The sequence below is a fragment of the Bactrocera latifrons genome, unplaced genomic scaffold, assembly GCF_001853355.1.
Source record: "Bactrocera latifrons isolate USDA-ARS-PBARC rearing strain unplaced genomic scaffold, ASM185335v1 scaffold_115, whole genome shotgun sequence".
In the NCBI taxonomy this organism is placed as follows: domain Eukaryota; kingdom Metazoa; phylum Arthropoda; class Insecta; order Diptera; family Tephritidae; genus Bactrocera; species Bactrocera latifrons.
In genome coordinates this window covers 365,938-389,495 of record NW_017534575.1, presented here as the reverse complement: position 1 = coordinate 389,495, position 23,558 = coordinate 365,938, and the positions used below count along the sequence as shown (strand labels likewise).

General features: G+C 36.3%; 3 protein-coding genes across 6 annotated transcripts in view; 1 reads left to right on the top strand and 2 right to left on the bottom strand.

The window, feature by feature from the left end:
- The window catches only part of LOC108976441, an 89,766-nt gene that overhangs the window by 65,505 nt on the left and 703 nt on the right, over window positions 1-23,558 (bottom strand). Inside the window, exons 1-2 of one of the 4 annotated variants that reach the window (XM_018945559.1) lie at window positions 12,849-13,778; window positions 12,317-12,619 (exon numbers count right to left, since the gene is read on the bottom strand). The exons of 1 other annotated variant lie outside the window; for it this stretch is intronic. In XM_018945559.1, coding sequence (XP_018801104.1) covers window positions 12,317-12,349 — 33 coding nt within the window. In that variant the 5' untranslated portion in view covers window positions 12,350-12,619; window positions 12,849-13,778. Of the gene's footprint in view, window positions 1-12,316; window positions 13,779-23,558 lie in introns of those variants that run through there. 2 more of the 4 variants (XM_018945564.1, XM_018945548.1) reach the window with 2 other exon arrangements.
- On the bottom strand, window positions 16,396-19,622 carry LOC108976503 (farnesol dehydrogenase). Its single transcript, XM_018945660.1, has 3 exons — window positions 19,001-19,622; window positions 16,621-16,758; window positions 16,396-16,548 (listed from the first exon to the last, which is right to left on the bottom strand). Exons 1-3 carry the CDS (start codon window positions 19,574-19,576, stop codon window positions 16,507-16,509), a joined length of 756 nt encoding a protein of 251 aa, XP_018801205.1. The 5' UTR covers window positions 19,577-19,622; the 3' UTR covers window positions 16,396-16,506.
- On the top strand, window positions 19,738-21,995 carry LOC108976502 (farnesol dehydrogenase). Its single transcript, XM_018945646.1, has 3 exons — window positions 19,738-20,420; window positions 21,510-21,650; window positions 21,717-21,995. Exons 1-3 carry the CDS (start codon window positions 19,842-19,844, stop codon window positions 21,756-21,758), a joined length of 762 nt encoding a protein of 253 aa, XP_018801191.1. The 5' UTR covers window positions 19,738-19,841; the 3' UTR covers window positions 21,759-21,995.

Genomic DNA, 23,558 nt, shown 5'->3' with positions numbered 1-23,558 from the left:
GATGACGACTGGCAAACTGGCTCATTTTAATGTTAGCCTACTAAGCACAGTTTGGTCCGAAGCGAAATCTTGAGAAATTGGTAACTCAATTACGAGGTGTTTTTTTTTTTTAAGAATATTAATATTTTTTTTAAGAGCAAATTAAAGGTTTAAAAAATCAGCCAAAGAAATTTCGAAATTTGTGGAACTGTTATTGTGAACAATTTGGATACAGAAGGTAGGTGGAAGACCTAGTGTTAAAAAGGCGATTTTTGATAAATAAATAAAAATACTCCATAAATTCTAATAATTTCAATGAAGAGTATGTTTGTGTTATCGGTGCGAAAATGAGCTTCGAACAAAGAGCCAACACAAAATTATGTTTTAAAATTGATAAAACTTTTACCGAAACGTTTCAATTGATGAAACAAGTTTATGGCGATGATTGCGTATCCTGTAGCAGAGTGCACGAATGCTTTCAACATTTTCAAAGCGGTCGTGAGGACATAAATGACGATCAAAATCTGGGTCAATCAAAATCACCGGAAATTCAATCGAAACTGTGCATGAATTCATCAAAAATCAGCCGAAATCCTCATTAAAATTCATGGAAATGGAACTGAACATCTCCACAACATTAATTTATCGCATTTTAACCGAGCAATACGAAAGGTGTGTGCACGGTTTGTTCCGCACAAATTGACTGACGATCAAAAATTGCTCAGAATCCAACTTTCGACGGACATCATTAAAGTGGTCAGAAACGATAAAACCTTCCTTTACAATATTGTGGCTGGTAAAGAAACGTGGCGTTTCCAATATGATCCGGAAACGAAACGCCAGAGTGCTGAATGGAAGGCACCGGACGAACCGAAATCCAAAAAATCGCGCATGGAGAAGTCAAAAGTGAAGAAAATGTTGATTTGTTTTTATAATTCCAAGGGTATTGTCCACAAAGAATTTGTTTTACCCTACCAAAACGTTAATGCCTTGGAGTTTTGAAGCGTTTGATGAAAGTTGGCGTTTGTTGCAGGATAATGCGCCGTCTCATTGATCGACGCATGTGACCGATTATTTGATCAAAAATCACATTTTAACCAATAACTACCCCCCGTATTCATCTGATATGACAGCGTTTAACTTCTTCCTTTTTGGAAAAATGCATTTGACCATTAAAGAAAAGCGTTATGCAGACGTAGAGGCCATTCAAAAAGCTTGCACCGGCATACTGGCGGTAATACCGGCCAACGGGCTAAAACACTCGTTCGACATGCTTTTGAACCATGCAAAAAGCTGTATTGAAGCAGAAGAAGACTATTTTGAATAAAATCAATTGATTTCCCGAAAAAACCATGTATTCTGTTTTTTTTTTTTTAAAGTCCTATTTACTTTGGAATGCACCTTGTATTTAATGCTTGAAATCAACAAGACGCCGCCACTTCCCACACATTATACCTATCAATGGATTTTTTGGGAGAACACTTCGGAGAGCAGATAATTTCACGTTTCGGGCCGGATGATAGACTTTTTCCTGTGGGGATATGTAAAGTCTAAAAACTATACGGACAATCACGCTTCGATTTTGAAGTAAAACATGACGCGTTTCATTCACCAGTTACCAATCAAAATGGATGAATCTTCTGAGTCGGAAAACATTTGAAAGAGATAAAAAAAAAAAATAAATGCCAAAGAGCGTTCTTTCGAATGATAATAAACATTTCCAATTAAATTTTAAGTTTTTGTGTTTTTTCTTTAAAACCTCGAAATGGATCACCCTTTATAATATGCGCACGTTCCCAAAACTAATACCAACAATTTAAATAAAGTTTGTCCCCGAAAAGTTTCCAAAAATTTATATACACAAATATTACAACTACAACCACAACAAATCCATTAAAGGTAAATTTGTTTTTCAACTAAATTGTAGGCAAAGAAAAAACCTTGGTCCGGTTCTCACCTGCAGGCGATTCAACTTGAAGGTGCATTAATTGCGCCGTTGGTGTTGAAAAATTAAAATTACTAAAATTTAAGCAACACTTCAACGTGGAAAAACGTTCAAAAAAAAACAAAGGAAAATGAAAATTTGTTTTCCCACGGAAATATAAAGTAAACAATACTTGAGGAAAAATACACAAAGCCACATACATACATGTGAACTTATAAGTAATGTGTTTAGGAAGCAACGCGAAAAGTATAAGAAACCTACGCAGCACTAGAAGGACAAAATGAATTGGATATTAAAATATATTTTGACAATTATAGCATGGCAGAGGGGAGGGAAAATTTAAAACATAAGATTGTGTTTTAAAAATAAAGTTATTTATGCCTACATTTACGTGAATAAATAAGAGAATAATATTATTCTTATATATAATTTAAATGAAACAAGAAAACACGTTAACTTCAGCTACACCGAATATACCATATAATACCCTGCACACTAACACATAAATATGTGGCATATTTTAAAGAAATTGATGAACACTTTTTGTTCAGCATATTGAAATTTAGAACCATAAATTCATTAGTTCGAAGTTTCTTCTTCCTACTCCATGTAATACTTGAAATATGTAGTTAAAAATATCAGGACTTGAACGACCAAATTTGTTTCTTAGACACAGATTAAATAATAAAAAATATTAAATTTAAATTTTAACAAACATCAAAATATATTAACTTTGTATCCTTCTTTATCTTAAAAAGAGAAATTGGTATGAAATGAAATCAATGTTAAATGGGTTTTTTTTTAGTTATATAAAGTTAAATTTAGTAACGGTTTATATGCCTTGAGAAGATTTTCTATGTGTTATTGTGCCTATAAAATTTTTAAATAAAAATTCGAAAACAAAAATTCCAAAAAGAAATACCGAGCATTAAGCCTATGATTTCTATAACAAGCGCTGACTTTAAAAACCCAGACTTCACTTTTTCTTTCAATGGCATGTTATTGAATTTTTAATTTTTTTTTAAATTTAAATTATAGCGCTATGATAAAGACACACAAACAATACTATAAGCAGATGCATATTTCTAAGACTCTGTTAGTGGATTGACTCGATTGTAGGCCCATTATAACGGTTGCACTTTCACTGATATTCACTGATGCCATCACACTCACAAAACGCCACCAAAGCAAAAACAATGTGAAATCGAAAAAAAACAATAAGTTAACAACTACAATCAAGCAGAAATAAGCAGCAGTAGCATAACCGCTAGCACAAAAAATCTCCCCGACGTCATCGTCATTAACAACATCAACACGATCATTATTGATCCATGTTGAGACTCATTTGTGTCACCTTAGTCAACCGAATCCAGCAGTCGAACACGCCACGACCACGTTAGAGAAATTTTCAAAAATTAATTGTTGCTGTGGGACCTTAGTTATTTACATATGAATTAATATTAGGCATGTTAGGCATGTGAATATGTATGTCTACAAACTTTTTGCATTAAAAGTGCAATTTTTTACACGAAAATATTTTGTAAGCACTGTTGGAATGTGTAAGTATGGTGAGTATTTGAAAAAGAAAAGCAATGGAAATGTTTTTTTATATATAATCGTAAAAATAACGGTAAACATTTAATGCATTTGCTTACCAGCATGCATATGTATGTGTATTTACTTTTTAACACAGACTAATGCTTGCTTGCGCGGCGCATTAAGATGTTAACTTACGCAACTTAGGCAATCGGCAAAAAGTGTGTATCATATTTCAATAGCTCTTATGATCATTATGAAAATCCCTTTTACGTTTATTAAAAACAATGATATAAAAGAAATTAAAGAAATAAGAAAATATGTGAGCTACTATATGATTAATGTAGTATGTGTTTAATGGTTAGTACCGCCATGAGACATACCAAGCATTTTTGGCTAATTAAAACTGAACGTTATTATTTCAGTCAGACAATTATTGCTCAAATCTCTTTCCATTAAATTATATTTCTTTTCCTATTTTTTGTATTATGTAACAGTGCTCAAATTTTTTCACTATTCAAAAACTATAATTATGGTTTTTATTGCCGCCTCCATAACCAATTAAAAGATATGCACAAATGTATATAATTTGTGCATAAATATTTTAGCATTGCCACATGTGGAAAGCGTAATGGGTTTTCTTTTAAATGCACTACTTCGATTTTGAAATTTCAACGATCAATCTATTAAACAGCAAGTGAGATAGATACTTTGGCAATATGAAGTTGCGAAAATAAAGTAAGTTGTTATTAGGTATTTGCGTAAATGTTTTAAAAATTACAAAAAGTTATACTATGTAATACATATTATATACATACACACATATCTGTATGTTTGATATTATAAAGTTATTAAAACACTTTATTTTGTTAGAGTCATAATTTAGTAATATGCAGCAAAAATATTTCGAAAATACATTGCAATATATCTAGAGGGTAAAGAAGGATGATGCCTGGAGGTTAATAGAGAACATTCAGAATTCAAACCACAGAATTACAGTCAATTCGATGACGAACAATGATTTAAAAGGTACTCATGGATTTTAAAGTTGTTTAGCATTTTTGATGTTTGAGAAATATCATTAATGCTTACCTTGTATACTCTGAACAGGGTACATTAAGTTTGTCACGATGTTTGAAGGAAACAAGAGAAACCCTATAATGTATATACATACATATATAAATGAACAGCGTAACGCGCTAAGTCGGTTTAGCCATGTCCGTATGTCTGGCCGTCTGTATAAGGCTAACTAATCAGTCAGTATTTGAGATACCTGTCTGAAATTGCCCACAAACTCTTTTCTTGCCAAGAAGCTTATTATTTGTCGGAAACGTCGATATCGGACCACTATAAAATATAGCACCCATACAAGTTGATCGATAAAAATCAAGTTATTGTATAAAAAAAAATGTTTATTTCACAAGATATCGTCAGGAAATTCGGCATGCTACAATCTATATATAATATTATATATACTTTTATCTAAAATAAATACGAAAAAAATACAAATTTTAGTCACACTGGTATTCAAATTTGCCACAGTGGTTTTTAAAATAGTGTATGGGGAAAACGACATTTTCTGTTCTAAAAATAGCTTTAAAGAATTCTATTTAGGAAGTTTTATTTAAAAAATCATTTTAAAAGGCTAAAAGTCTCTGATCAGAATCGCTCAAGCTACAGGGTCTACAGGGACTTCTATGAAAGTCTTCCCACGTATGAGCTTTGAATTGTAACGGGAAGGTGCTCCGCCTTACAGTTTTCAATTTTTTTCTTATTATTAGAAAGGTTCATATCTCGTTTCCAACAACTTGTAGACTTTACTCGCAAACCTAACCATTTAAAAGTTTGATTATTCTAAGGCACAAATTTTCCCTACGATTTTTGTAACCCATTATATTATTTTCATGGTAAAAAAATACTTTTTTGCGAATTGATTTCTTAAATATGGATTAAGTATTTTTATTCGGACCTTTTGTGCATTATTGAGCACACTTTTGACAATATATGGTAATTTTTTCGTAACTTTTTAGTTTATACATTTTAGATGCATTTTTATCAAAACTAGTTTTTCAAAGTCCGTGTTCACTGTCATTTACGAACTGTGTATACATTTTTGGCATATAAAATAACCCCCCATCGTTTAGTAATTTTTTTTCATTTAAAAATATAACAAAAAAAAATTATAAATTAAAAATGTAAAAAAAAATTATCGGAATACAATGGGAGAAGATTTGATTATAATTTGTCTACATTATGATCAACACCGCAAAGTGTTCTTTTCTCAACATGTTCTGTGAGAAGCCCTGTTACCGTTCAGTATTTCTGCATGAAGAAATTACCTTAGATTTTTAAAAGTAGGCTCAATAATGTATAAAAGGTCCGAATAAAATTACTTAAACCATATTTAAAAAATAAATTTGCAAAAACAGTCTATTTTTTACCTTAAAACCCTTACCCCCTCTTAGAAAAATCATTTAAAATTGCACAGTTTCGTAGGAAATAATTTTAGATTGCAAAACTCACAGATTCTTAGGAAATTTATCGTTCTACTAGACTATAGCTTTAATCATATAGCAAAAGAAAATCAAGAAGTATTAAATTAAAATTGACACAAATTCATTAATCTGCTTTCATTAGCTTCAATATAACCTAAATTCATGTACGTATGCATTGCCAAACCAATATTCAAGAATGCTGTAAATTCAGCGCGCAAACATAGATTCGAATATTATCTAAATAAATATTTAAAATTGCGAATAAATTTTCTCATAAACTGAAAGAGAATATCTTCTCAATTAATCCGCCATTCAGAGCGCAGTGATAAAAGAGAAATTCCATTTAAGTGGTAGAAAAACCAAAAGTATGACACAAATTGAACAATAACCTAAGTCAAATGACCTATATCTGGATGATATTTTAATTTAAATTAAGCTACACTAGACATTCTAGGCCTATGTGGCACACAACACTATCGCATAGCTTTGTTAGTTGACAGCGCATATCTGAGTGAATTGTGAGCAAAAGTTATTGAAGCAAGTCGTAGAAAGCGCAAATATTTCAAGAAAATTCAAACGAAGAAATAATTGTATATGTAACAAAGGCTTTTAAAAGTAAAAGTTTGAATATAAGATATACCGCAAAACAAACGAGGTTTGCAAAAATGCAAAACCAAAGGCGATAATTTAAATACTAATAGAGCGTAATATTTGCAGCTTTCTTGTTAATAATGAAATATATTTCTTTTCTATTTTCTTATAAATCGTCTAATTATTATGCTAGTTCAAAATTCATCTCATTCTTCATTGGGTCTCTTTTTTAAAGGGTTATATGGCTGTTGACAGCTAATTAAAACGACACTTAGTTGGAAGTAAATTTTGTTATTTTCCAATAAATCACTTATACTTATTGTATTTTCCCTTTTTTATTGAAACTTATGTTAAATTTCAACTCTAATAGTGAAAATTTTGTTTAAAATTCCTATTTGTTTTGAAGATTTTAACAAAAACATGTGAAATCAACGATTTCAGTGCGACAACTAATTAGAAACGAAAATATTTTATCAACAAAAAATTATGATATTACCAAAAGTTGGCTACTTTCAGTTAGTATTCTGTTGGTTATTTCTTTTACTTTAAAATTGCTTCACATCGATTCCGAATTTACGTTATAAGACTCTGATAGCCCACCAATGGTGTAGCTTGCCATGCCGTTCTTATTTGGGGTATTTTTAGAGCATATGGCTCTTTTAACATCACCCAGCGATGTTCTGTAGGAATTAAGTCTAGGCTGGACGATTCCCAATCTAAAACATTGATAGAATTTTCATTAAAAAACTGCTGTCAACTTAGACGTATGATCTGAATTGTTATCTTCCTTATAACAGGCAAACAGCCCATGGCAACAAGGCATTTTTTTTCTTACTTTGACTTGTTTAAAATTCCATCATTCTTATGGAGTAGACCAATACCATTCCAGACAAAACAGCTCCACACCATGACTGATCCTCGACCATACTCAACTACGCGTGGAACATAGCGAGGATCAAATTCTTAAATTATTGGACGGCGAACATACCTTCGACCATCAGGACCTAATAATTAATTTCTGTTACATCGTTCTAAACAACATAAGCCCATAAGAGTTGGCAAAGTCTACGCGTCGTCTCTACGAATTTTAGTCAGAAGTGGGTTCCTGCGTGCTCCCCTGCCGTGAAGTCCAGATTCGCCTACACAATTCTTCTCCTTGATATTTGGACATTGCATTTGCCATGAATTTCATGTAAAATGTCAGTTGAACTTTTTTTTGGGTCCCTTCACGAGATAGTATTATTTCTGTGGTCCATTTCTGTTGCAGTTTTCCCGTTATTTTCCCGTTATTTTCTTTGCGTGCAACATTGGAAACAGTTTTAAAATTCTGTATATGCTTAAGGACATTGAAAAGATCTTTTTTGAGCATTTGATCTGATTCACAATTTTTTGTAAGCCTTTACAGACTGAAGAAGGTCAAAAACGTAGGGCAGGTGTACAACTGCAGCTTTTCCTCATTAAAAAACTTGAATAATACATTTTAATATATTTTAAACATCAACTTTGAAACACATACTTACTATAAATCAATAATATTATTAATAAAAATTAACACCTTGAGAAATTTTAATTCTTTAAACAACCGTTGGAGGACGCAGTCATGTATAGAAGTTCACGCAAGTGAGGAGAGTTCTCTGATCGCTCACGACTTCCGGTCTTTGACCAAGTACCCTCTGGGTAGCCAAAGAACATCCGTTTGAAGGCGAGCTAACGTGAGAAGGCGAAACATCCCCTACATAGAGTTGTGCGCTGGGTTTGGGACCACGTAAAAAACACCCACAATGAAAAAATTGCAACAGCCCTTTGATGACGACCATGGAAAACGAAATAAGGACTACGAATTGAGGGCATGCACCTGGAATGTCCGGTCCCTTAATTGGGAAGGTGCCGCTGCCCAGCTGATTGATGTCCTCGCGAAAATAAAGGCTGAAATCACCGCCGTCCAAGAAATGCGATGGACGGGACAAGGACAGAAACGAGTAAGTCCTTGTGGCATTTACTACAATGGCCATATAGAGGGGCGCAAGTTCTCTGAGAGCACTCGTCAACAACTCGGTATAAGGGAACTGTGGGACGTCATTTCAAACTCCTTACGTACAGCTGGTACGACGAGAAGTGCCGTGTCGCAGCGGAGAGAAAACAGGCTGCCTACCTCGCAACGTTACGATCGACCACAACAAGTGCGAGATGGGATAGATACCGAGAGTAGAAGAGGAAAGCAAGACGCATTTTCAGACAGAAAAAGAAAGAGGTCAAAATGCGTGAGTACGAAGAGCTTAATAAGCTGGCCGACAGGGGTAATGCTCGAAAATTCTAGGAAAAAATGCGGCGGCTTACAGAAGGTTTCATGACCGGAGCATACTCCTGTAGAACTCCCGAAGGTGTTCTAGGCACCGATGCCCAGAGCATACTTAAATTATGGAGGGAACACTTCTCCAGCCTGCTGAATGGCAGTGACCCAACAACGCCGGAAGAAGGCGATACCCCAATCGATGACGTCTGCTCCGTTCCATTGCCCGACCATGAAAACGTTCGAATAGCAATTACCCGCCTGAAGAACAACAAAGCCGATGGATTACCGGCCGAGCTATTCAAACACGGCGGCGAAGAACTGATAAGAAGCATGCATCAGCTTCTTTGTAAAATATGGTCGGACGAGAGCATGCACATTTAAATGTGATATGCCCAGTCCACAAAAAAAGAGACCCCATAATCTGCGCCAATTACCATGGGATAAGCCTCGTCAACATCGTATACAAGGTTCTATCGAGCGTATTGTGTGAAAGACTAAAGCCCACCGTCAACAAACTGATTGGATCTAATCAATGTGGCTTTAGACCTGGAAAATCAACAACCGACCAGATATTCACCATGCGCCAAATCTTGGAAAAGACCCGTGAAAGGAGAATCGACACACACACCACCAAACAATGTTTCAGACAAGGCGACTCCCTATCGTGCGATTTCTTCAACCTGCTGCTGGAGAAAATAGTTCGAGTGGTAGAACTTAATCGAGCAAGTACCATCTTTTACAAGAGTGTACAGCTGCTGGCGTACCCACGCCGTCAGTTCTGCTTTCTCCAGACTGGACAAGGAACCGAAGCAAATGGGTCTGGCAGTGAACGAGGACAAGAGGAAATATCTCCTGTCATCAAAGAAACAGTCGTCGCACTCGCGACTTGGCACTCACGTCACTGTTGACAGTCATAGCTTTGAAGTTGTAGATAATTTCGTCTATCTTGGAACCAGCGTAAACATCACCAACAATGTCAGCCTATAAATCCAACGCAGGATAACCCTTGCCAACAGGTGCTACTTCGGACTGAGTAGGCAATTGAGAAACAAAGTCCTCTCTCSACGAACAAAAACCAAACTCTATAAATCACTCATAATTCCCGTCCTGCTATACGGTGCAGAAGCTTGGACGATAACAACAACTGATGAGTCGAGAGAAAAGTTCTGCGAAAGATTTATGGTCGTTTGCGCGTTGGCCACKRCGAATATCGCATTCGATGGAACGATGAGCTGTATGAAATATATGACGACATTGACATTGTTTAGCGAATTAAAAGACATCGGCTACGCTGGCTAGGTCATGTTGTTCGAATGGACGAAAACACTCCAGTTCTGAAAGTATTCGACGCTGTACCCGCCGGGGGAAGCAGAGGAAGAGGAAGACCTCCACTCCGTTGCAAAGGACCAGGTGGAGAAAGACCTGCCTACGCTTGGAATATCCAATTGGCGCCACGTAGCGAAAAGAAGAAACGACTGGCGCGCTGTTGTTAACTCGGCTATAATCGAGTAAGCGGTGTCTACGCCAATTAAGAAGAAGAAGAATAAACAACTGTTTCTAATTAGCTGTTGCACTTAATTCACTTTCTATATCATAACGCATTTACTATTTGGGAAAAAATTAACAAAACTTCAACTGCACAACTACAAAACAGAGTGAATTTAGTAGTAAATAGGGTAACACGAACAACACGACCTTTAGGAAAATAAATAACGGTATTTTAAAAATTTATATCATCTTACTCATCAGCCACCTACAAAAAAGGGAGCGTTTCTAATTAGCTGCCAACAGCTGTATATTTAAGAATACACACAAAAAATATTTTTACTAATACTTAAAATACAATAAAAAGATACCACAATATGTGTACAAAGTATTAGATCAACAAATTTAAAAGTTTCCACAGAAAAAAAATCCTAAAAATTCGGTTTTTTCGGGCTTCTGACAGTATACGAGTATAACCCCTTAAACTAGCGATAAATTACCGATATGTGAAATAGAGAGCTGTTAAGGTTATATTGGGTGGATTACGCATACAATATTTTCAAGCAGAAAAGGCATTTATCCATTAGACAAGTAGTGAAAATCCTGAAAATTTCATTTTTCTATTTGTAAACTAAAGACTTAAGCAACAAACTTGCTTTTGTATATTAGAAAATTATAAACAAATTACAAAATTAGACAAAAGATTCGTTTAATTATTAAATATTTACAAAAATGTGATAAAAATTGATAGAGTTTTCTGTAGTGGCCCAATCTGATCGGGGATTGCAGCGATACTTTGCAAAATAACCTATGCTAAATTTCATACTACAATCATTTTCTCTAGTGGTATATAGTGGTCTTAATTAAAAACTGAGGAACTAGTTTGCGTATATACAGATGAGCATGTCTGAATCGGCTCTGACCATCACGCTGATCATATATATTGGATAGTCGCAAAAGTCTTTTCCCATTTCTAATCAAACTTCAACTTTTTTTTATAATGAACTTTAATGAACCAAAAATGTAACATTATTACATCAGTGTAAAACTTTACTGGTTTCTCGGCGAGAAGCTCCGACAACTTGATGCCAACCTTACTCCCTTAAGAGAGTTCTGCATTGACCCAAACAAATGGTAGTCCGATGTTGCAAGGTCAGGGTCATCTGGTGGATACATCAAAACTTCCCAGCCAAACTCTCCCAGTTTCTTCCGAGTCATCAAAAGTGTGTGTGGTCTGTCGTTGTTTTGATGGGAGACGAAGCCCTTTCCGTCGATCAGTTCTTTCGATTGCTTGCGTCAACCTCACCAGTTCCTGACAGTAAAATGTAGAATCAATCATTCGATCAGGCTGGAGCAGCTCAAAGTGAACGATTCCTTTTCAATACCACCAAACATTCAGCGGACCGTCTCCGTAAGCTTCATAAATTTCATTGGTGGATATAAAAAAAAGATCATCTTTTCAACACTATATGGTATGACACAATGTGATTGGTATCACTGGAGATATACGACTGCAACGACATCTATTGAAAAGATACGAAAAGACTTTTTCGACTACCCAATATATATATTCTATGAGGTCTCCAACGTTTGCTTCTGGGTGTTACAAAATTCGTGGCAAATGGCAACAGGGTATGTAAGATATAAAAAGTCTACATTTGAGAATATGGCAGACATTGAAAAAATGTATATTTTGCTAAAAAAAATTAAATGAATTTTGTTCCGGCAAATAAAATTTTTCTTACATAAAAATAAACAAAAAATAATTAAATGTTCATTTAAAATTTCGGTATGTAATTTTTACAGACAGGCGTGAAAAAGTGATGAAGATTTGTTTTTTTATTATTATTTAATAATTTCCCTGCTTTCAGATGGGAATTAGTTTATAAATGTCAAATATCTACAAGAAAAATATTTGATTCGCGTAAAATTTGCAGCTAAATTATAGTTTTGCAATCATAAGAAATATAAATTCCTCTAAAATTCACTCACCTTGCTATTACTACAATAATATATATCCGACATTTTGTTGCTGTTGTATTTTCAATATTTTTAATATTCAAATTTAAAAAGTATCATCCAACGTTTATTGCACAGACAATAAATAATCTTCACGCGAAATTGACTTTTTCACCAAAAAACAATTAAATTTTTTTTTTTTTTTAATTCAAATTTATCGGCTTTCAATCTCACCAACAATTTTTGAACTTAAAAGCTTTGTTTATGCAACGCTACACTAATAACACAACGAAATCATACATTTTCTATATGGCTCAGAGTTTTCAATCAAGGGCACTAAGTGTATTTTTTAATTTTGTATATATGTTTATGACGATGTACGCATAAAACAATAACACAAACACGAAAAATGCGAAATTATTAAAAGAAAAGCACAAACACACACGCGCGCACTTAAGTTGCCAACAATGCGATTGACAGCAACTTTCTACTTCAGCGCGCACATTGCAATCCGGTAACGGAGAGTAAGTTATTGCGCTGGCGTGTAATACACATATAGATTTACCTGCAAACTCAAGCGAACGTCAGCAGCAATGCGCGTACTAGGCTTGGAAAAAGGGGTCTAGGCGCGTCTGAGCTACAGTAGCAAAACTTTTCACCGGGAGGGAAAATCACTCAAATGCCGGCAGAAAATATATTTTTTTCTATTTATTATAAAAGTATTGAGACAATCATGCACGGGAAAATCATTAGTTGCTGCAGTAGTTGCAACTGTGGGCAAGTATCGCTGCACTTGTTCTATATGTACATATGTATGTGTGTGCTGATGACTTTACAACAGGTTGCTGACGTTAATTTCTTTTTGTAAATGTTTTCTTTGTTATTAATTTCTTTTGGATTTTTGTTACTGTATACGTATATTCTGCTGACAGGTTTACACTTTTACGCGATTTGCCACAATGCTCAGCTCACATTTCACATTTTTCAGATTTTCCGTTGATAGACTGCTACTTATTACCTTTGCTGTACAAGTCACAAGTCAACAAATGCAACACAGTTTCACGTAGAACAAATTCACGTTAACACAAAATGCAGGCGAGCACTGTAAGATCAAACGTCGCCACACACCAGTGTAAATGGAGTAAGAGAGCCTAAGCTTATTATATTGCTTATTATTATATTGCTTGTTAAGTGTGTTTGCTGCCAATTAGCCGAGCAGAACACCCCATTTCGACGACGTCGGCAACGTGATGAATGGTAATGCGATGCCGGACTTAACGCGCAGGGATTTGCGCTTGAAAACGGGTCAAAACAAGCACACAAGTGTCCAGAATACGTAAGCGTGGTAAATATAAAACAAAAGCAGGCGTGAGTATAACAAAAGTTACAATACCGCAAGCATAAAATGATTTAACTGCAACGCGCAACGATGATTTTTCAAAAAATATACAACACTGTTTTCGCGAAAGCGTCAATTCGCACTCAACCGACTTCGCATAAGGTTCCAAACGAACTGAAAGTACACAATTCAAGAAACGACCAAACCAAGAAAATCGCCAGACGACGGCGCAACGACAACGCCGGCAGCAGCGTCAACGTGAGTCGACGTCGCCTTTTACTTTTTTAACATTTGCCATTAAAGCGTTTCCAGTTTTGCTGTGGCGCATGGTAGGCATTCAGTAAGCGTGGCTGGGGCGATGATCGCTCGCTTGAGCTGCGCGGCTCGCTTCGGTTGAAGAAACTGTTGTAGTTATGTTAATTGTTGTTGACAAAAATTGCAGCGCTGATAGCAATAATGGTTTTAACAATTGCATTAAGTTTCATTGGTACATGTGCGGGTTGCTTGTGACCGGAGTATGAGTTCGCTTACAACTTGTTTGAGTGCTAACGCAACTAACGGATATTTATATTTAGAAGTAAATTCAAAACGCTTGGAGATTGGAAACTTATTGTTGTTAAATATTAGTAATGGTGAAAATTACCAATACTTTAGAAAGATAAGATTTTTACTGAATTCAAAGACGGACACGAGCAAAGATAAAAACTGCTATATTCAATTTAATTAATTTAATTATATTTAGAATAAAAATGGAATCAAAAAAATAAGTTCCAAGAAAGAATAAAAAAAGACTTTTGGTAAGTTTTGTAAAACGAACTTATAGTCCAATTAAAAGTTATAGTTATTTCGTGTATCATGAACACTTACTTCCGTTAGAGTGAACAACCCTTGTATAAGTTTTGATACTTAGACATTTGAGCCTTTCGATACTAACTCTAAACTAGAAGAAAGCTGTGACTAATTACTATTATTGTTGCTTATTTAAGGAACTGTGGGACGGCATTTCAAACTGCAAACGAAACCATTGGTTTTCGGAGAAGGCAACAGAACAGCTGGTACGACGAGGAGTTCCGTGTCGCAGCGGAGAGGAAACAGACTGCCTACCTCGCAACGTTACAATCGACCACAACACGGGCGGGATGGGATAGATACCGTGAATTGAAAAGGGAGACGCATTTGCAGACAAAAAAGAGAGAGACCGAAATGCTTGAGTATGAAAACCTTGACAAGCTGAGCCACAGGAGTAATGCTCGAAAATTCTACGAAAAAATTCGGCGTTTAACAGAAGGTTTGAAAACACGAAAATACTGTTGTAGAACCCCCAGAGTTGATGTAGTAACCAATGCCCAAAGAATACTAAAATTATGGAGGACACACTTCTTCAGCCTTATGAATGCCAGTGAAAGCATAACAGCAGGAGATGATCGAGCAGACTTTCCTTTGCCCGACCATAAAGAAGTTCGAATAGCAAATACCCGCCTGAAGAACAACAAAGCGGTATAGGCCAATGGACTACCATCCGAGGTATTCAAATACAGCAACCAGGAACTGATAAGAAGCATGCATCACAAAAAAGGAGACCCCACTCTATAAGTGACTCATTCTTGCCGTCCTGCTGTATGGTGCAGAGGCGTGAACGATGACAACATATAATTGGTTGGAAAGGTTCAACGGAGGATGGTGGCGTACAAGCGTCTGAACAGCAAGCGCAACAGTAAGACCATTTCACAAAAGTATGATGTCGTTTAGGCGTATTTCGGTCGACGAAATGTTTTCACTGTAACCACACCAAAGGACAGTATAACAGTGGACTTCACACGGCAAACATGTACCGGGGAAACCGAAGACTGCTTTGTCGGTCAGTAAGGTGATTACCCGCGTTTTTTGAGGTTCACAAATTGTGATTTAGGATATTGACTACTTGGAGAAGGACAAAACAGTGTCAGCTCTACCATGTCGAAAGTTCTCATCGACCATGAAAACACATCAGCGAAATTGGCCGAATTTTACAACGAACCGCTGCGTACGTGCGTCAAAAATAGCAAGTACATACGAAGAAAGGGACGAATTACTTTGTCGCAACTCGAATACGCATGCACATCTAAGCAGTAGTCTCATTAGTGCCTAGATATAAGTGCGCTTTGGGGTCACATTTCTGATACATTTCTTACTGCTACCTAAGATGCTGCGATCCAACACAAATGCGGCATACGACTTAGACAAAAGTAACTGGTAGAACATTCAAGAACTCTACTGGAGTAATCCAGTAACTACTGAACGAAAATATATCAACTCAAATGCCTAATCGAAAAGAAATATTAAAATCTATGGTGGAATAGTTTAAAGTTTATAATTGCTCTCTCGGATTTATTATCTCCTATCTATTCTCTTTAGTGCTTGCAGCGTAATCAACGTGTATACGCAGTTGTCATGCCGCAAGGTCACAGAATCGATGCTGATTTGTAAAGCAGATCCCCAATTTGTAGAGAGGATACCTTAGCCCACAGTGACGCGTATACCACGCCACAAGCTGCTTATGTTAGTTTATCTCTTGGGAGACTTGAACCCTTTCGAAGAATACAGCTAAAAGATTTCATCGATCTGTATGAAGACGAGCGTGTACCAGCTATAAAAGTATGAAAAGAAATAAGAGAAATTAGTCACTAACTAAAATAAGTAAATAACACAACCATTTTTTGAGAAGAAATGAAAAAAGAATGCCATCTCTTGTATGATCTTGAAATTAGGTACACAAAATGGAAACGCGCAAATATAAGTTCCAAAAACAGTTTACATTTATTTATACAATACTATGTTCATACAATATTTTCTGCTAAAACAGTCCCTTTTGCTATGGCACTTCAACAAATGAAAATTATTTGCATTAAAATATTTCCCCCATCGGTTTTAACGTGATCTCATGAATCTAAACATTCGAGAAGAGTGCACATTAATATAGGGTTATACAGGCATATTCACAAATATGTTGGTTACCCACCTGGACATGGGGCGGAGTCCGAAGCGCATATAAAACTGCATCAGCTATATTAGCTGGCTCCAAACGTGCCATATGCTTCACATAGAAATGAATTTCTTCCGGAAATATGTTTGTGTTGACGGCACCGGGACAAATACCCTTTCCAAATGTCAAAATGTCAAGTTTAATATAATACAAATAGTGGTGGAAAAGTGAAAATGCACGTAACCATTTAATGGGACTACAAATGTTTATATCCAAGATTTATGAATGAAGGTGGCGAGTATTAAAAAAGAAGCGGAAGTACAGGAATATAAAAATACTAGATGAAGCTCTTCTAAATGGGAACGTTATTATATTCTATTGAAAAAATGTGTCAACAATAATCAGGAAACGTTTGAAAAAGTTGTAGAAGCTGTCAAATCGATCTAGCATGAGGAGTATCCTTACCAAATTTGCCTCTAATATATTCAATTTCTAAACCTCACGAAGAACTAAAACCCCATTGTCAAAATTTAAGAGCCAGGTGAGCCAAGTTTGAGATGTCGATAAAATAATGTAAATCGTAGAGTCAGACCGTCATGTAAACTTTTAACTCGAAACTGTACTGTCCACAATTGGACCAGAAGCACCCAGCATTGATTAGTAGGAGGGTATTAAGTTTTAACAGAAATGTTAATACTTTTTAAATTAAATTTCGCTCGAAACCCCATTCGTAAAATACATAATGAGCAATCGGCAACTTTTTCGATGAAAAACATTTGTTTTTGGGTGGTATAAATTATTCCATTCCACCAAAACCAGCTGATGATCAAGACGCCGATAAAATAAAGGAATTGGTGCTTGAGAATCAACGATTAACAGTCAGAAATCTTACTGGCTTCGTTGGAATATCGGAAGGAACAATGGAAACTTTTTTTAAAGATCATTTGCGTCTAAAGAAAAGTGAAAGCACGATTGGTTCCAAAATCACTCAATTTTTTCGAAAAAAAATCGTCGCGTTAACGACTGTGAAACAATTCTTTTCGACTACCAGAAAGTCATGAAAAGTATTATTACTAGCGTTGAGTCTTGGATCTATGCTCACGACTCGGAAACAGGCGATCAATCGACCGGATATTATGGCAAAGGTGAGCCGAAGCCGAAAAAACAACGCCAAAGCAGGTCAACAATCAAAGTTATGTTACCAGCTTTTTTCGACAACGATATTGCACCGTCGGCATACTGCATTGTTTCTTCGGGAGTTTTTCGCCAATATCGTGCGGCAACCACCGTATTCACCTGATTTAACACCATATGACTTCCGGTTGTTCAGCAAACTCAAACGACCGCTCCGGGGAAACCGTTTTAAGTCAACTGAAGATATTAAACGTAAATCGCTACGCGCATTGAAGGATTATTCCGGAAATTTACTTGAAAAATTATTTCGAGGATTGGAAAACCTATTGCAACAAGTGTATTGGGGCCAAGGGAATTTACATTGAGGGGGACGATATAGATTTTGAAGCATAAATTATGAACAAAGTTTTACTATTTTTTACTCATAATAGTGTGTGGGTTGCCTTTTATATTTCGCGATTTGGCTGCCCTGGTGTTACTATCTGGCATTTCTCGATTTTATACTCATACTCAGGTTTGTTTATAGTAACTTAAAATATTCATTTCTGCAAAAAAAAAAGGAATTAGATGGCGAACATTTTCGCACGATTGTTTTTTTATCAATTTCGACGTGGATTGCATCGTTGAGCTTAATTCAATTTTCAGCTATGAAGTTCCATCAAGGACTAGCGTTTATCGAGGTCGTAGATCACTCCTAGACAAATTTCGGAAATATCGTCCAAAATAAGTTGAAGAGGCGGCGATACCTCAATCAAATTGGCAAAAGTGCTTAGACAATTAGTTCAACCGCATGCGAAAGTGCATACTGTAGATCTTAAGTGAAAATATTTTGAAAAAAAAAAACAATTAAACATTCGAAGAATAATCTTTGTTTTTGTTCTCTAATCCAAAAAAAAAATTATATATAAAAAGCAACCTACGTACTTCACTTTATAACCTTGAACTGGCATCAAGTTACTACTATTTGTTTCTAGCTTATGAAAAGCAACTTTGATGATAGGGCAATAAGGATTTCTAGGAAAATGGTATTATGAAATTACTTTAAAAATGGCTGCAAGTTATCGAAATAAAACGTTTAATTTAATTTAATGATTTCATTTCACTAGACCGTATATCCGATAAATATGACTTTGAATGTGGCTATATAATTTTTGTAATTAAAATAGAAATTTTTGAAATGTATATAGCAATAGAATTAGAAACAGAGAAGTCAATATACCATACTACTACTTATTTCAAAATTAATTAATTAAGGCTAAGCTTAATGACACTACATACTCACCGTAATACGAACTTTATTCTTGTGCAGTTGAAATTCTTGCCTGTAAGTCTCCGTCATCGCCGTAATGGCGAACTTAGTTGCCGGATATATATTGAAGCTGGGTAGCACATCAATAAAATTCAACACCTGCTGCCCAGCTATACTGTTAATGATCAATATATGGCCCTCGTTGCCACGCTTCATCATGCCGCGGAACACTTCACGTGTACACCATAACACGGCCATAACGTTAGTATCAATTACCTGGCGTATCTTCTCAGTATTTTCAGGCGCCACCAGTTCCGTTTCACGTGTGATACCAGCATTATTTAACAGTACATCCGCGCCACCCAACATACGTTCCGTCCAATCGATTGCCGCTACAACCTGATCCTCTTTAGATACATCACAGCGACGCGGTATGAACTGTGGTTGCAACGCTGGAGGCAAGCTGAGTTTGAGCTCCTGCAATTTAGCTTCTCGCCGTGCAAGACCGACAACACGTAGACCTGCCACCACCAAAGCTCGAGCACAGGCAGCACCAATGCCACCACTGGCGCCAGTTACCACGGCCAACTTACCCTGCCAACGTTCCATGGAATTGCATGTACTTTCAAAGACAACTAAACATTAACTGAGTGAAGAATATTGCTCATTTTCCTGCAGTTTGTTACAAATTAATGCATACATATATGTACGTACATAAGTGCGTATATTCTTACAATTGCATATGTAGTTACTTATGCATGATGATTTAGGTCGATACTTATTTTTTACAATATCGATTAACTAATATAGCAGTTATAGGGTTTCACTTGAATAACTGAATATCAAATCATAATCACTTGCTATCACATTCAACATGGAGCGCTGGCAGGGCAAAGTTGCTATGGTAACTGGTGCTAGCAGTGGCATCGGTGCTGCTTGTGCCAAGGCTTTGGTGTGTGCCGGATTTGTTGTTGTTGGATTAGCACGTCGCCAGGAACGCATTGCACAATTGCAACAGGAATTACCTACACGATTTCGCTCCAATTTACACGCCTACAAATGTGATTTAACAAAGGAGCAGAATGTGAGTGATGCTTTCAGGTGGACGCAGCAGAAGCTAGGCGCCGGCGTTGATGTATTGGTGAATAATGCTGGTATTATAGCGACTACGGAGTTGAGTGCACGTCAGAACACGAATGAAATACGCAACACCATCGATACGAATCTGTTGGGTACGGTTTTTTGTACACGCGAGGCTTTCAATTCAATGCGTGAACGCGATGTTGAAGGTCATATAGTGATCATGAATAGTGTGGCTGGTTTGCAAGTTCCCAATTTGGGTCCAAACTTGCCATCGCTCAATATATATCCTGCAACAAAGTTCGCTTTACGAGCTATGAACGAAATCTATCGGCAAGAATTTCAGCGACACAAGACTCGTGTACGAATAACGGTACGTGGTATTCAGAAAAAGATAATCTTGTAGAGATTAATGATAGTGGCAGCAATAGCACTCCGTTTTTCACATTGGGTAGTCGAAAAAGTCTTTTCGTATTTTGTCAATAGGGGTCGTTGCAGTCGTATATATCCAGTCTTACCAATCACATTGTGTCATATAATGTTGCAAAGGTGAGATTTTAAGCTTCATTTAACCAAAAAAAATTAATTTCGGAGATGTTAAAAAAAGTTACAGTTGTTCAAAAATTTGTGAAAATAATGAAGAAATTCGCTATATTTTAAAATTCTTGTATAAAAAAGGGAAAAATGTCACGCAAGCCACCAATGAATTCCATATCAGTTCGTGTAGCACAGCAATGGTTCGCTCGCTTTCGTTCTGGAATTTCGATTTGCACTGTTGAAAGTTTTACACCGATAGAGTAATGTCTCTAGCGGAAAAAATAAACTGCGCGTGCAAACGGAATCGACAAAATTTCTTCTAGTGTGTTTTTGGAGTCCACTTTGTCACGAGCACAAGTATTTGGCACAAAAGATTCAGTGAGGGTATTGAAGTCGTAATTACGATAACATCGAAAAAGTTTAAACAAATTGTGCTTAAAAATCGTCGAGTTGATTTTAGATAGAAAAGATATCAAAATCTCTTATGGATCGAATTGACATTTTGGTGAATGTTTTTAGTATGAAATGTGTCAATCGACTCATAATAAAAGACTTAAATCTCACACAAAACAGACGTCTAGAAGAGATACTGAATATCAACCCAACAAGTATATGGAAAATCTGATAAAAGGTTAGCGTCAGGAGCCCTCGGAAGCGATAATAAAGATTTATATCAAACTACGTGAAAATGTATTTTTTTCCAGTCCGGGTTACATATGATCAGATGATATGTTAAATTAAAAAGATCATAGCGAAAAAAATAAGAAAAGTCATCATAGTGAACAAAGCGAAGATAAACAAAATGCATAATGATACTCATTACTTCGTTTATGACGTCAATTCTCCAGCATTTATCTGTCAAATCCATTACAAAAAAATTAACGGAACAAAGATATCATAATCTTTATTTTTTATTTAAATTTAGACTATCAGTCCAGGCATTGTCGATACCGACATACTGCCCACTTCTATTCGCAATGTTGTCAAGGATATGCTGCCCAGTCTTTCGTCTGAAGATGTGGCCGATGCTGTTTTATGGGCAATAAGCACACCACCAAATGTACAGGTACATCCAGAAAATTTGTATATAAATCGCTTTACTTGAGTAACACCAATTATATTATTTTTATAGGTTCACAACATCACCATAAAGCCCATGGGCGAAAAATTTTAATACTTGGTATATTTTAAGCTTACCTTATTAAAATCATTTGACTCCACTTAATTGTTTTTTTATTTAATATATTGAATATTTTTTGGAATAAAAATATTTCATTACTATCCTATTATATAACAAGTATAGAAGCACCGAGCTCGAATCGGAACGAATGTTAGATAATATCGCAAATTGTAGAACATAAAATTTCGTTATATTTTCGAAAAATATAGTCAAACTTGTAATAAAACGAAATTGAGTGAAATCAATGCAATCGAATATTTCTCTTAAACGTAAGTAGGTGAAAACGTGAATCGGGCCTCAGTAATAGTATATTTTATAGTATTTTATTTTTGACTTGACTAACTATACTGCTTATACGGTAATTGTGGAGGTGAGAAATCTTTCAAAAAAAATTAGTATACAACTTGTTTTAATAATAACATTTTAAAGCTTTGAGTTACAGCCTTTTAAAATGTAACCGTGAGAGAGTTTATAACATACATATGCATATGTATGTATATCGAGATGATCAAAGTGGAAGGGATCCCAGCATAAATCCTCAAAATAATCGGTGCAGTGCGCCCAGCATGAACAACGCCTACCTTGAAGACGGAATATTCCCTAATCAGTAAGGGAAAAGGAGACCCTAATTCTGCCGTCCACTATGCATGCTTGACACAGCGGGAAAGCTATACGAAAGTCTACTTAAACCCAGACTCGAAGGGGCTATCAACGAAACTAGAGAACTGTCCCCTAGACAACATGGTTTTAGACCCGGCAGGTCAACTATAGGAGCTATAAAATGCGTCATTGAGAGCGTAGATGGCACAAATACAAAAGAATAGTGTTGCTGGCGACTTTAGATGTCCCAAACGCCTTCAACAGCACTAGATGGGTGGATATGATCGACGCTCTCGAGAAAATCTTTAAGATACACGACCACCACAGGGCTGTGATGCAAAGCTACCTTAGCAACAGGAAACTGCTGTACGAAACCAAAGAGAGATCAGGACAGATAGCAGTCACGTCAAGAGCAGCACAAGGATACATTCTAGGTCCAGACTTATGGAACATTAGCTATGACGCTATATTAACAGTAATAACAGCAAGGAATTCCGAGAAAGCGCGAAGAAAGCTGAACCACGTCATGATGGGGATGCTAACATGGCTCAATTCACACAGCCTCCAGCTCGGCACGGAAAAAACAGAGCTACTACTGCTAACAAACAAGCACATACCCCTCGAGATATGCATGCACACGACGACGGATATTCCTGTTACACAAATATCAGCAAACTACCTAGGCGTAAGACTGGACCACAAACTAACCTTCTGGGTACAAATCCAACACGCCGCAGAAACGGCAGCGAAGAACACATCTCAACTGAGCCGACTAATGGCCAACATAGGAGGCCCCAGCCAAGAAATAGAAAGTTCCTAATGTCGACAACAACGCGCGTCTTATTATACGGAGCTAAGATTGGGACCGCACCGCAGCCCTTAGAGTTGCATCAGCCTACCGAACAGTATCAGGCGATGCAATATTAGTTATAAGCGGAAATGCGCTAGCATACGAAAAGAGCTAAAGAAATCATCCGATAATAACAAGAGCGCAATAGAACAAATAGAGAAAGAAAATGTAACAACATGACGACAAGGATGGGACACTGAGAGTCGCTACATGGATGGACTACCAGGCTTATAAAAGATCTAGACTCATTGACAAGCCTTAAATTCGGCGAGGTAGGTTTCTAAAAAAAACCCAGCTGTTTTATTGACCAGCAAGTGGCACATACCGCTGCTGTGACAATAGAA

Coding starts and splice junctions, on each gene's coding strand:
- LOC108976503 (XM_018945660.1), bottom strand. CDS start 19,576: ATGGAACGTTGGCAGGGTAAGTTGGCCGTGGTAACTGGCGCCAGTGGT. Junction 16,759..19,000: donor AGAATAAAGTTCGTATTACG/GTGAGTATGTAG, acceptor ACATTTGGAAAG/GGTATTTGTCCCGGTGCCGT. Junction 16,549..16,620: donor GGACTCCGCCCCATGTCCAG/GTGGGTAACCAA, acceptor TCGAATGTTTAG/ATTCATGAGATCACGTTAAA.
- LOC108976502 (XM_018945646.1), top strand. CDS start 19,842: ATGGAGCGCTGGCAGGGCAAAGTTGCTATGGTAACTGGTGCTAGCAGT. Junction 20,421..21,509: donor AGACTCGTGTACGAATAACG/GTACGTGGTATT, acceptor ATTTAAATTTAG/ACTATCAGTCCAGGCATTGT. Junction 21,651..21,716: donor GCACACCACCAAATGTACAG/GTACATCCAGAA, acceptor TTATTTTTATAG/GTTCACAACATCACCATAAA.